Genomic DNA, 12,410 nt, shown 5'->3' with positions numbered 1-12,410 from the left:
CTCCATCTTTGCTTGCAAAATAGAAAAAGATTCTAATTTTCCGTGATTATATAACAAAGTAAATAATTAAATGAGTAAAGACACGAGTAAATAAATAAGAAAATCGATAATCAAACAAGTAAACTATTGTTTCTTCCCCCATCCCTAGTGTTTCTTCTTGCGCACCTCTCTTTGTGGCTTTCTTTTCAGGTGAGGCGATCATCTGGTCATCTCAGGTTAGATGGCATAGAGAAAGAGACTGAGAGAACTGTCTGGTCCGCATTGGTCGCTGTAATCGAAACCTGTTTGTGTGGTTGCGTGCGTGTGTGTTCGTCTGCAAACGCACATGCATGGGATGGCTGTCTTCTAGAGGTCCATGAATACTGCATGACAGAGCTTTCATTACCTCGGGCTCTGGAGTGTAAATAACAAACAGAGAATAGGGACACATTTACGGGGGTCAGGACCACACGTCACTACGTCACCTCGCTCTGCTCTGACCACGCGTCTGTCAGTCTTAAATCATCCATGCATGACTACTCAGCAGGGTCAAAGTTCAAGGACTTTAGATGAACTTTGTAAATGGGCTTAGTAAGATCTATTACTGTCCTGAAGCGACAATTCAGACGACATCATTGGTTGGGTTGGCAAACTTGGCTTTAGTAAGCAGTAAGTAGTCATTTAGTAGATGCTTTTATCCAAAGCAGCATTGAAGAGTACATATTACATATGCTATCCCTGTGGAAAGACCTTAGGTTAAGTGTCTTGCTCAAGGGCACAATACGGTAAATGCATGATGTGAATCTAGCAACTGGACTACCTTTTGATGGTCAGGCCTGAGCTATACCCATCACTACCCATTAAGCCTTACCACCTCTAACAGGTGATATTGCTTGAGTTTGACATTTCAATTGACTTCAGAAATTACTAAAACACTTTGAGATTTAATTTTCCATACATATTAATTTAATAATATGTTCCCAATAAACACATATTAGGCATGTCACTAGGCATCTCTGTATCTTGTATGGCTCAGAATCTTCTGAAGTGTAAAGTGTACGTGCAGAGGTGAGATGGGATCGAGTGTCGTCGCCCTAAATGAGGGAAGTTAGCCGTCGCGTCACTTAGAGCGACATTAATTAAAGGCTTGCCGGAGTTACGAGGTGTCTGGAGCTGTAACAAGATCAGCCATCTATTTCACATAAATCACAAGCACTGTCTCAAACATGAACCATTACGAATTTGTTTACTGCAGACGTATGCACACCCCCATACAGAGCGTCATAATCAGTCTTTTTCTTTTTCTGTTCTTTCTTTTGTTTGTTTCTTTTGTTCACACACACACACACACACACACATAACAGTGTGCTTGTGTTGTTAAATTCACCCTCGTTTGGCAGCTGTCTGTTGTTATAGTATATTATCTGGTGGAATGGACCGTGTCGTGGGTTATTGTAACCCAAACCCTCTTCAGAACCTACTGCAGTAACCAGATCCACTGCTCGGAATGAGCAAGGATCATAATTAAATAATTGCGGCTTTGCCGTTAATTCGACCTGTAACAGGAGGCCTGTCTGGGAGAGCTCACGCTGAAACGGGAACGGAGCTGATAACGCTCCACAGCTCAGAATGTCTGAGGTTTCGCAGGTGACTGACTCAGTGTTGACCTCACCTGCATTTGACACTTAGGATGAGGACACCCCTCCTCTGAGCTCTTTTTTGTAGCGATTAAGATGCTGATAATCTGTAAATAAATACAAATGTTTAAAAGTGTCTTACTTAGTCATATAGATGTACATCTCCGGTTGCTCTGACTTTAAAACCTTAAACATAAAAAAAATACAAGGATGGACATTCAGTAATTGACATTCAAGGATGGAATGTGAAACTGTGTTTAAATGCATTAGAAAACAAATATATAATAGATAACAAATTTCACTTAGATATTTAAATTAGCTATGTATAAAGCTTTGGGGCCAGTAAAATATTGTATTATTTTTTTAAAGAAGTCTCAGAAATTATCAAAATTAAAGTAATATTGTGAAATATTCACATGGGAAAACTTTTTTCTATCTGGATATGTATTTTAAAATGTAATTAATTCCTATGATGGCAAGGCTGAATTTTCAGCAGGCATTACTCTAGTCTTCAGTGTCATGTGATCACATTATAGCTCATTGTTTCTGACTAAATGAATACATGATGTTAGTTAACTAAATGATTTGTATTATCTTAGATCTGTACATATGGACATTACTTGGATACCATCACATCTGATAACATATTACTCTAAATTGTAATGTAGAAACATGCGTTTTCTGTAAAGCAGCTTTGAAACAATGTGCATTGTGAAAAGCAGTATTCAAATAAATGTGAGTTCAGAAAATCATTCTAATATGCCTTCAGAAATCATTCTAATATACTAATTTGGTGCTCAAGAAACTTATTTCTTTTCATCACTGTTGAAAACACTGCTTAGTTTTTGTGGAAATATTATGCCTTTTACTGTCACTTTTGATCAATTTAATGTCCTTGCTCTTTCCAAAAAAAAAAAAAAACTCACTGCACCCAAGCATGTAAACATAAGTTTATACATTGTAAAAGAAAATCAATATGTTATGAGAACTTATGTTTTTACATTGCTTTAACTAATCAAATTAAGTTAAGCAATTTTCAACATTTTTTTTATAAGTTATACAAGATTCAACTCATTTTTTAAGTTGGTTTCATGTCAAGTGACTACAACATCCAAGTTGATTGATTGTACTTAAAAAATTAGGGCAGCAACAGTGTATATACCATTTGTTTGTTTGTTTGTTTGTTTGTTTATTAATGTGTGCATTGACATTAATCATAAATGTTTCCTTTTTTACAGAGCATACCACATGCTTGGGAAGAGAATTGTAGCAGTGAAGGTAAGAACAATACATTAGTTTATAAGCTTTAGAGCCTCAAGCTCTGGATCTTAAAGGATTAGTCCACTTTTAAATAAACCTTTCTTGATAATTTACTCACCCCCATGTCATCCAAGATGTCTTTCTTTCGCCAGTCGAAAAGAAATTAAGGTTTTTGAGGAAAACATTCCAGGATTTTTCTCCATATAGTGGATTTCAATGGCTACCAACAGGTTGAAGGTCCAAATTGCAGTTTCAGTGCAGCTTCAAAGGGCTTTAAACGATAGAATAAGGACGAGGAATAAGGGTCTTATCTAGCGAAATGATCAGTCATTTAAAAAAAAAATGCAACCGTTTATGCTTTATAAACACAAATGATCGCCTTGAACATACTTCCCGTTTCCACATTCTTCAAAACGCTTTCGCTGAATGTTCTACGCCTTTCCTATTCTACTTACGGAACGAACGTGGCGCCAGTTTTGTTTTTTTCCGTATGTAGAATAGGGAAGGCGTAGAACATTCAGCGTAAGTGTTTTGAAGAATGCGGAAACGGGAAGTATGTTCAAGGCGAAATTTTGTGTTTATAAAGCACATACAGTTGTATTTTTCTCAAAAATGACCGATCGTTTCGCTAGATAAGACCCTTATTCCTCGTCTGGTATCGTTTAAAGCCCTTTGAAGCTGCACTGAAGCTGCACTGAAACTGCAATTTGGACCTTCAACCTGTTGGTAGCCATTGAAATACACTATATGGAGAAAAATCCTGGAATATTTTCCTCAAAAACCTTAATTTCTTTTCGACTGACGAAAGAAAGACAAGAACATCTAGGATGTCATGGGGGTGAGTAAATTATCAGGAAACGTTTATTTAAAAGTGGACTAATCCTTTAAAGGGGCCCACTCAAACATTACATTAAGTGAAAGGAATTCACAGTTGCTCTATAGTAACCTTAAATAACATTTTTGTACATATTTTGTAGATTGCATTTTGGCTTATTGTTTAGAATTACTTGGCTCATAAAGAAAACCATGACATCATACCACAGACCCAATGTATTATATTATAACTCACATTCAACTAATGGAAATCATACAGCCAGTTGGTTTTTTAATAATAAAAAAATCTGCAGTACAGAAGAGGTGAAATCAAGGGAGCAAGACCTCAGCGGCTCTGTTACAGGTGGATTTTACTGCGGCAGAATGCAATGAATAACTTCTGGAGATGTTAACGGTGCTCTGCTATTTGAAGAGCACAAAAGAGCAAATCCAGCACTCCTGCACGTGCCACCACAGTTAAAGGATTAGTTCACTTTCAAAAACTTTTTTCCTGATAATTTACTCAGCCCCATGTCATCCAAGATGTCCATGTCTTTCTTTCTTCAGTCGAAAAGAAATTAAGGTTTTTGATGAAAACATTCCAGGATTATTCTCCTTATAGTGGACTTCAATGGCCTCCAAACGGTTGAAGGTCAAAATTGCAGTTTTTTTTTTTTTTTTTTCAGAAATAAATGTATATGCTTTATAATAAACAAATGATCGCCTTGCACGTGCTTCCGCCAAAACCGCACTTCCGAAACTGCAATTTTGACCTTCAACCGTTTGGAGGCCATTGAAGTCCACTATAAGGAGAATAATCCTAGAATGTTTTCATCAAAAACCTTAATTTCTTTTCGACTGAATAAAGAAAGACATGAACATCTTGGATGACATAGGGGTGAGTAAATTATCAGGAAAATTTTATTTGAAAGTGAACCAATCCTTTAAACATGTTTGTGGTCCTCAAACGCCATAGAGGTTGTTTCATTTTCCATCTTAGCTGTTCTCTGTTCTGTCATTTCTTCTGTTCTTTTCTCACATTTTATCCCTATCCCTCCCTCTCATTTACATCTGTTTAGTTTACATTTATCCTCTCACTTCTCTTATGTCTTATCTCCTATCTGTCCTCCTTTCCTTTCATTTCATCTGCTGTGTCTGCTCATCTTTCCGTCTGCACTCCGCCTGGGTTTGCTCGAGCAGGGCTATCTATTTGGCTAAGGCTGTAAGTGATCTCTGCTGAGCTTTAACTGTGTAGCCTTGCCTTACTGCCTTACCTGTAATCAATTATTTCAGTGGGAGGCTGATAATCTAACCTTAACTAAAGAAGCATTTTAGCTAGTCGCTGCTTCATTACAAAAGTGGGGAAGAGAGAGAGCAAGTGCCTTGGTTGCAACAAAAACATAACTGTTTCTAGTTCAAAACTTTTGTAATATTGAACGAAAGTGCGGCCTTGGAATATCTTTTTGCTTTCTTAAATGGTAGACTTTTGATTTTCCTGTCAGTACTGGTTGAAGAGAAACTCTTTGTGCATATTTCAAGCATCCATTCTCAACCTCGAAGCAAGCTGAAACCGAAGTATTGATGCAGTTCATGTAGATGATTACAGTCAGAAAAGTATTCCCCTTTTGAATGACTGCTTATGTTTGAAAGTTATATTATGTGTGTAAAATTGTGGCAATGGTGGGCAGACAGTCTAGTATTGCATATATGGGTTTGATATAATTTATTTTTACTTAAGAGTTTGGGTGCAAATGGGTTTCATTTAAGACAAGTGCTTATTTGATAAATAGTTCAGAAAGTTTGATTTGAGTGTGTTCGTTCAAATGAGGGCCTTGTGCTTGTTTTCCAGGTTATTCCTTTAGACATCACAGTGGAGCTGCAGAAGCAAATTATGTCAGAGCTTGAGATCCTTTATAAGGTCTGATCCTTTTTTTTCTCTGTGCTTGATTACTTAATCTGTGTCTTTATGATGTTATTTTCAATGCACTTCAGTCCTCTTTTCAGTGGATAAGAGCAGTGATCTAATTTCAAAAATGTGCACACCCACAATGCTGTATTCCCTCTCAATTGCTCTAATTAAACTTAGAGAATTTTGCCCTCTCTTAAGCACTCAAGTGTCACTTTGTTAGCTTTCTGACCTTGACACTGCCAATACTTGAGTGAGAGATGAATATAGCCTTAAGAATTAAAAGTAACATGCATAAATACTCTAAATAATTTGCTTTGTACTCCTCACTTTATTCTTGATTAAGTTTGGAGTCCTTTTCCAGGTGAAAACCAAGTTTGTTTAAAGCTATGTGTGGTTTCAGCTTTCTGATTAGGTGTTTGAGGTATATGACTGTGATAAGTATGAAAGAAGTGTCATGAATTATTCAGGGTTCAGTGCCTGTGTAGTTTAGGCCATCTGCTCCAGTAACCTGCTCTGACAACAGCTGCTAGATAGACTTTAATTTATACCAATCACTCTTTGCAACGACGAGCCAATCACATCGAATAATTAGCCAGTTTCACATGTTGAATGGAATAGTATTATGTCATTAGCGTCACATGGCTTACTATAAATAACTACCAACCAAATACTTAAAGGTCCCATTTTTCGTGGTTTTTTGAAGCTTTGATTGTGTTTATAGTGTGCAATATAACATGTGTTCATGTTTCGCGTGTAAAAAAACACAGTATTTTTCACATAATTTACTTATCTGTATACCGCTGTTTCCACTGTCATAAAAACGGGCTGATGACTTCCTTCTATGAAGTCCCTCCTTCAGAAATACGTAACGAGTTCTGATTGTGCCAGCGGTTCCTGTGTTGTGATTCGACAGCAGCTTACCGCTCCTTGCCCGGAAAGGTCACGCCTCTTACCATAACGTGGAGATGCACGCGCTCAGTGTTATTGTAAACATGTCTTTAATTTTACCCTATCAATTTGAGCCGGAATCCGACCCGGTGATTGGACTGCGGGATGAAAATATCAGCGTTTCGACGACATGGCGACAAACACACTCTACAAACGCAACTCTTGTGTATTCCTGTGGGCGGAGGTTAGTCAAAAAACTGTTTTAGTGACGTCATTAAAGAAGGAAGTAGAGGGATGTAGTCCAAACTGGCCGTTCGATGTAGGCGACTTCTGTTAAAATATCTCGCTTGGCATTGAACTTTGAGCTTTAAAATTTTACAGATTTTATTTATACTCTAACAACAACATTACACACTAACTAAAGTTTGAAACATGGGATCACGAAGAACGGGACCTTTAATGAAAACAATTAGTCTCATCTTTTCAACAGTGGTATATTTTTCTTAATAATAAAGTATCATTCACAGCCATCAGGTGAATCATTCAATTAGCGGTTAGCCTAAAAGTATAAAAAAACGTCATAACCATAAAGACATGTTTATATCACTACAGTGCCATAAACTAGCACAAATTCACAAATGTGCCTTTGATTTAAAAAAAAGGTTAAAAAAACAAAACAAACAAAAACATATCGACCCCAAACTTCTGAACGGTAGTGTACATTTGTGATAAAGTTAGTGATAGTGTTGATTTGTGATAGTTCTGATATATTTGATTGTGTTGTTTACAGTGTGATTCTCCATACATCATAAAGTTCTACAGTGCTTTCTTTGTGGAGAACAGAATATCAATATGCACTGAGTTTATGGATGGTGAGTCTCATCTGTTTTGACATTGTCAGGTATCTAGGAGGCAACATTTGCACAGGAAGAGATCGCTCAGCATATCTACAAATTGAACTGAATTGTTTGTTTTTGATTTAGGGGGCTCACTGGATGTCTACTGGAGAATCCCAGAGCATGTTTTAGGCAGGATTGCTGTTGCGGTAAGTCCTTTCAAGTCATGAAATTGTTGTCGAGTAAGCATATCAGGGAATTTTGAAAAGCTGAGAGATATCGGCATATCCAAGAATGTGTTAATACTGTATGTGTGTTTTGTCTTTGTAACACTTTATTAGTGCTGAATTGTCATTTGCTCCCAGTTCTGACCCCCATTACCCTCTCCCTCACGCTTTCTCACAATAATCAAAGATATGCCACTGTTTAGATAATTTACAGCTCTATCCACTACAGACAACAGATGTAGACGCTCATACCCTTTTGAGTCTCTTCTGAGTCTGTTTTCAATGAGTATGGGTGTTTGTGTGTGTCTCTATAGGTGGTAAAAGGATTAACATACCTCTGGAGCCTAAAGATTTTACACAGAGGTGAGAAAGCCACTTTTATGTTACTTTTAATACATCTGAAATAATAATAAATATTTTCTATCTGTGTAAGAACTTAATTTAGGCATGTGTATTTAGAAGTAAATGAAGTACACTACCGTTTAAAAGTTAAGGGCCAGTAAGATATCTTTTTAAAGAAATGAATACTTTTATTTAGCAAGGGTGCATTCAATTGATCAAAAGACATTTTATAAAGTTTAAAATATTTTCATTTCAAATAAATGAGGTTTCTTTGAACTTTTTTCATTTATCAAATAAAAAATGTATCACGATTTCCACAAAAATATTAAGCAGCAGCAACTATTTTCAACATTGATAATAAGAATAAATATTTCTTGAGCACATGATTCTTCAGCATATTAGAATGATTCCTGATGGATCATTTGACACTGGAGACTGCAGTAATGTTGCTGAAAATTCAGCTTTGCCATCACAGGAATTTTGAGAAAATTGATTCAAATAGAAATCAGTTATTTTAAATTGTAGTAATATTTCACAATAAAACAGTTTTACTGTTAGTTTTTTTTTTTTTTTTTTTATCAAGCGTGTAGTCTTGGTGTAGATAAGTACGGAAGAGGATTAGGGCCAAGCAATAATAAAAAAATAAAACTATCTCGAGATTAAAGTTGTTAAATTTTGAGAAAAAAAGTTGAGATAAAATGTTGAGAATAAACTCGTTAAATTACGAGAACAAATTCGTTAAATAACGAATTTGTTCTCATAATTTAACAACTTTTTTCTCGCAATTTAATAACTTTATTCTCATAATTTAATGACTTTATTCTCAACATTTTATCTCGACTTTTTTCTCGAAATTTAACGACATTTTTCTCATAATTTAACAAATTTGTTCTCATAATTTAACAACTTTTTTCTTGTAATTTAATGACTTTATTCTCATAATTTAATGACTTTATTCTCAACATTTTATCTCGACTTTTTTCTCGAAATTTAACGACATTTTTCTCATAATTTAACAAATTTGTTCTCATAATTTAACGTCTTTTTTCTCGTAATTTAATGACTTTTTTCTTGTAATTTAATGACTTTATTCTCAACATTTTATCTTGATTTTTTTTTTCTCGAAATTTAACGAGTTTATTCTCAAAATTTAACAACTTTAATCTCGAGATGGTTTTATTTTTTTTATTATTGCTTGGCCCTAATCCTCTTCCGTAGATAAGAGACTTTCAAAACAATAAAAATCTTACTGAAACCAAACTTTTAAAGTAGTGTATGTGAAAATACAGACATATTTGTGTAGTAATGACCTACATGTCAATCTAAATTGTGTAATCATATTACAGAAATCAAGTATTCATAATTAGACATTTTACAGAGTCAGATTTGTTTTTATGTACTGTGTGACACAATAATGTGTAATCCATTTGTTGTTTATTAATTTGTAATTTACTTATTGTGCCCCTAATTTTCAAAACAGACATACAGAAATGACTTTCAAAGGAGACACACACATATAATTAAAGGGTTAGTTCACCCAAAAATGAAAATAATGTCATTTATTACTCACCCTCATGCCGTTCCACACCTGTAAGATCTTCGTTCATCTTCGAAACACAAATTAAGATATTTTTGTTGAAATCCGATGGCTCAGTGAGGCCTCCATAGCCAGCAATGACATTTCCTCTTATAATTAATATTATAAAGCGGCGAGAATATTTTTGGTGCGCCAAAAAAACAAAATAACAACTTATATAGTGATGGCCGATTTCAAAACACTGCTTCATTAAGCTTCGGAGTGTTATGATTCTTCTGTGTCAAATCATGATTTGGATCAAGTGTCAAACCGCCAAACTGCTGAAATCATGTGACTTTGGCGCTCTGAACTGCTGATTCGACACAAAAGATTCATAACGCTCCGAAGCTTCATGAAGCAATGTTTTGAAATTGGCCATCACTATATAAGTTATTTTGTTTTTTTGGCGCACCAAAAATATTCTCGTCGCTTTATAATATTAATATTGAACCACTGTACTCACATGAACCAATTTAAATATGTTTTTAGTACCTTTATGGATCTTGAGAGAGGAAATGTCATTGCTGGCTATAGAGGCCTCACTGAGACATCGGATTTTAACAAAAATATCTTAATTTGCGTTCCGAAGATTAACGAAGGTCTTACGGGTTTAGAACGACATGAGGGTGAGTAATAAATTACATTGCTTTCATTTTTGGGTGAACCAACACTTTAACTAACTAGTTGACTATGAATACAGAGTATTGGTTAAATTTACATTAATTTGACCTGTCTGTCAGATTACACTGCAGAAGTAATCTAGTCAGAATGGTATTAGATTAGGGCTGGACGATTAATCGAAAAGTAATCGAAACCGAAATTCAGAACCTCTAACCGACGTAATTTTCCCATGTCGGTTATTTCGGTTATTTAATCCTGTTGATACTTCCCCCTTAAAAACATACTACGGTGTGTAGCCACATGACTCTGCCTCGTCCAGTCAGTGGCATAAAGGCAAAACACGGAGGTGAACGCCGGTTCATCACATAGTGATAGCGCGCGAGCGGTGAGCCTTACGTCTTCACTAAACTTTGTCAGTTGTATTTGTTTTATGGTTTGGACATCCAAGCGATTAGACAATCAGATGTGTATTATTATATCGAGCCACCGCGCTCGCGCTCTGCATTGTGGCACGAACACTCATACAAACAGCTGCGCAAAACGTGAAGATCGTGCGCACAGAGAGGAACGCAGAAACTAGTTGTCAGCGCTGTCCAGTTAAGTAGATTAGAAACTCAAAACTTATTATAGCATATATTTTTCTACTTTTTAAGGAACTGTTTACAACCCACAGATTCACAATTAATAGAGAGACGGTATGACTAACTCACACACGCAATCACTCGTACTGGTAATGCGCTAATTTATCTTCTTCTGATTTACAACGAGCAGAAATCTGTAAGAAATGTTACGAACATAGAAATAAAATAACTGCTGATAGTGAACTATGATGTCAAATCGCTCTTTCAATAGGAAAAAAATATCCCACCTTTAATAGTCAATCATATTTACAGTACAAACCTTGTCAGTGAACTATGAGGGCAAAAAAAAAAAAAACAGAAACAAAATAATCGTTCATTAATCGTAATCGAGGTAAAATGTTCAATCAATCGAGGTTTTGATTTTAGGCCATAATCGTCCAGCCCTATATTAGATGCTGAAATACTCTGATATTTTGTGTCTCTGTTTAAATGCATTACTTCTCTGTGCAGATGTGAAACCCTCCAACATGCTGGTTAACACAAGGGGTCAGGTCAAACTGTGTGACTTTGGAGTCAGCACGCAGGTATGTTTTAATTTGTATCCAGTGGTTATTTTTGTGCATGTTTTTCCTGCATGAATGCGTATACTCACACAAATGCTTCTCATGTTGTGTATGTTGTGAGCACAGATCAGATCAGCCATTGTCCTATCAGTCTCCATGTCTCTGTTCTCTTCTTCGTCTCATTCCTCCAGGGACTTCTTGCCTTTGCTCCCTAACCCCCAGATACCCCCTAGATTGCTCCTCTCTTCTCACTTCTCTCTCTTTCTAATTACCACATTGAGCATATATTCAGTGCATGTGAGAGACGGCGTCTGCTTGTGGCTGGAGACAATAGCTCAGACTGAGAAAGTCAGCATTAGTCTCTCCACCTCTAATACGCTCAGGAGTTCAACAATGGGGCCCAATCACTCCAAACAGCCCTCTTTTAATTAATATTCATACACATGTTCCCCAAAGAGATTCCAGTTGATGCTGACCCCTGGATGAGGTGCATGTGTGCGTTCTCCTCTGTGCCCATTCAGACCATGACACTGTATAGTAAACCTATGTCTCTCTTATTCACTTACACACACACGCACACCGACGCACGTCAGGCCGCGGGGGAACGCTCTCATTATGTTTGTCCTGTCATTGCTGACATGTGCCATTGTGCCCGGATCTCACTGTCTCTCCCCTGTGAGAGACTAAAATTAAACCAGGCTGGCATTTCAATAACACTTCACAATAACACACTCTTTTCAGTAGATTTAAATCAGTTCCTCTTACTGTGTCCTTTAGCTTATGGCAGAGAGCTCAGGTCTTCTGCTGGCACATCTGTACTGAATTTCAATGTTTTTAAACAGATAACTGTGCTGCTTATATCAGAGGACTGAATGTGTCAGCTTCGCTATATTATTGTTGACTGTACACATAATGTTTAGGGGATAATGTTTCACTTTTGAGGTTGTGTGTCTGTGATGTACTAAATATCCAGTGCTGTCACTGCTATTAGGATGAGTAAAAGGAGTCTGTTTGTTAGGTAGTTTGGAAGGTAACACTTTACAATAAGGTTCAATTCATTGACATTTAGTTAATGCATTAAGTATCATGATCAACAATGTTTTTACAGCATTTATTAATGTAGTTTAATGTGAATTTCTGAGCGCACTAATACATTTCTAGTTTTAAGTATAAATTAA

The 12,410-nt window shown here is 36.2% G+C and overlaps 1 protein-coding gene across 14 annotated transcripts in view; it reads left to right on the top strand.

Annotated features, from left to right (window-relative positions):
* map2k5 (mitogen-activated protein kinase kinase 5) overlaps positions 1–12,410 on the top strand; it is a 101,769-nt gene that overhangs the window by 47,560 nt on the left and 41,799 nt on the right. For all 14 annotated transcript variants that reach the window (XR_007184129.1, XR_007184128.1, XR_007184127.1 and 11 more), the window contains 6 exons: positions 2,855–2,894; positions 5,539–5,607; positions 7,277–7,358; positions 7,470–7,531; positions 7,864–7,912; positions 11,180–11,253. Coding sequence is in view for 6 of the 14 variants with exons in the window: in XM_048184508.1 (XP_048040465.1) it covers positions 2,855–2,894; positions 5,539–5,607; positions 7,277–7,358; positions 7,470–7,531; positions 7,864–7,912; positions 11,180–11,253 (376 nt within the window). In the remaining 8 variants the exon portion in view is untranslated. The remainder of the gene's footprint in view (positions 1–2,854; positions 2,895–5,538; positions 5,608–7,276; positions 7,359–7,469; positions 7,532–7,863; positions 7,913–11,179; positions 11,254–12,410) is intronic.

This window comes from Megalobrama amblycephala, linkage group LG3 (assembly GCF_018812025.1).
Source record: "Megalobrama amblycephala isolate DHTTF-2021 linkage group LG3, ASM1881202v1, whole genome shotgun sequence".
Classification (NCBI taxonomy): domain Eukaryota; kingdom Metazoa; phylum Chordata; class Actinopteri; order Cypriniformes; family Xenocyprididae; genus Megalobrama; species Megalobrama amblycephala.
Note: the sequence above shows the minus strand (reverse complement) of the source record. Positions and strands in the feature narration are given on the sequence as shown.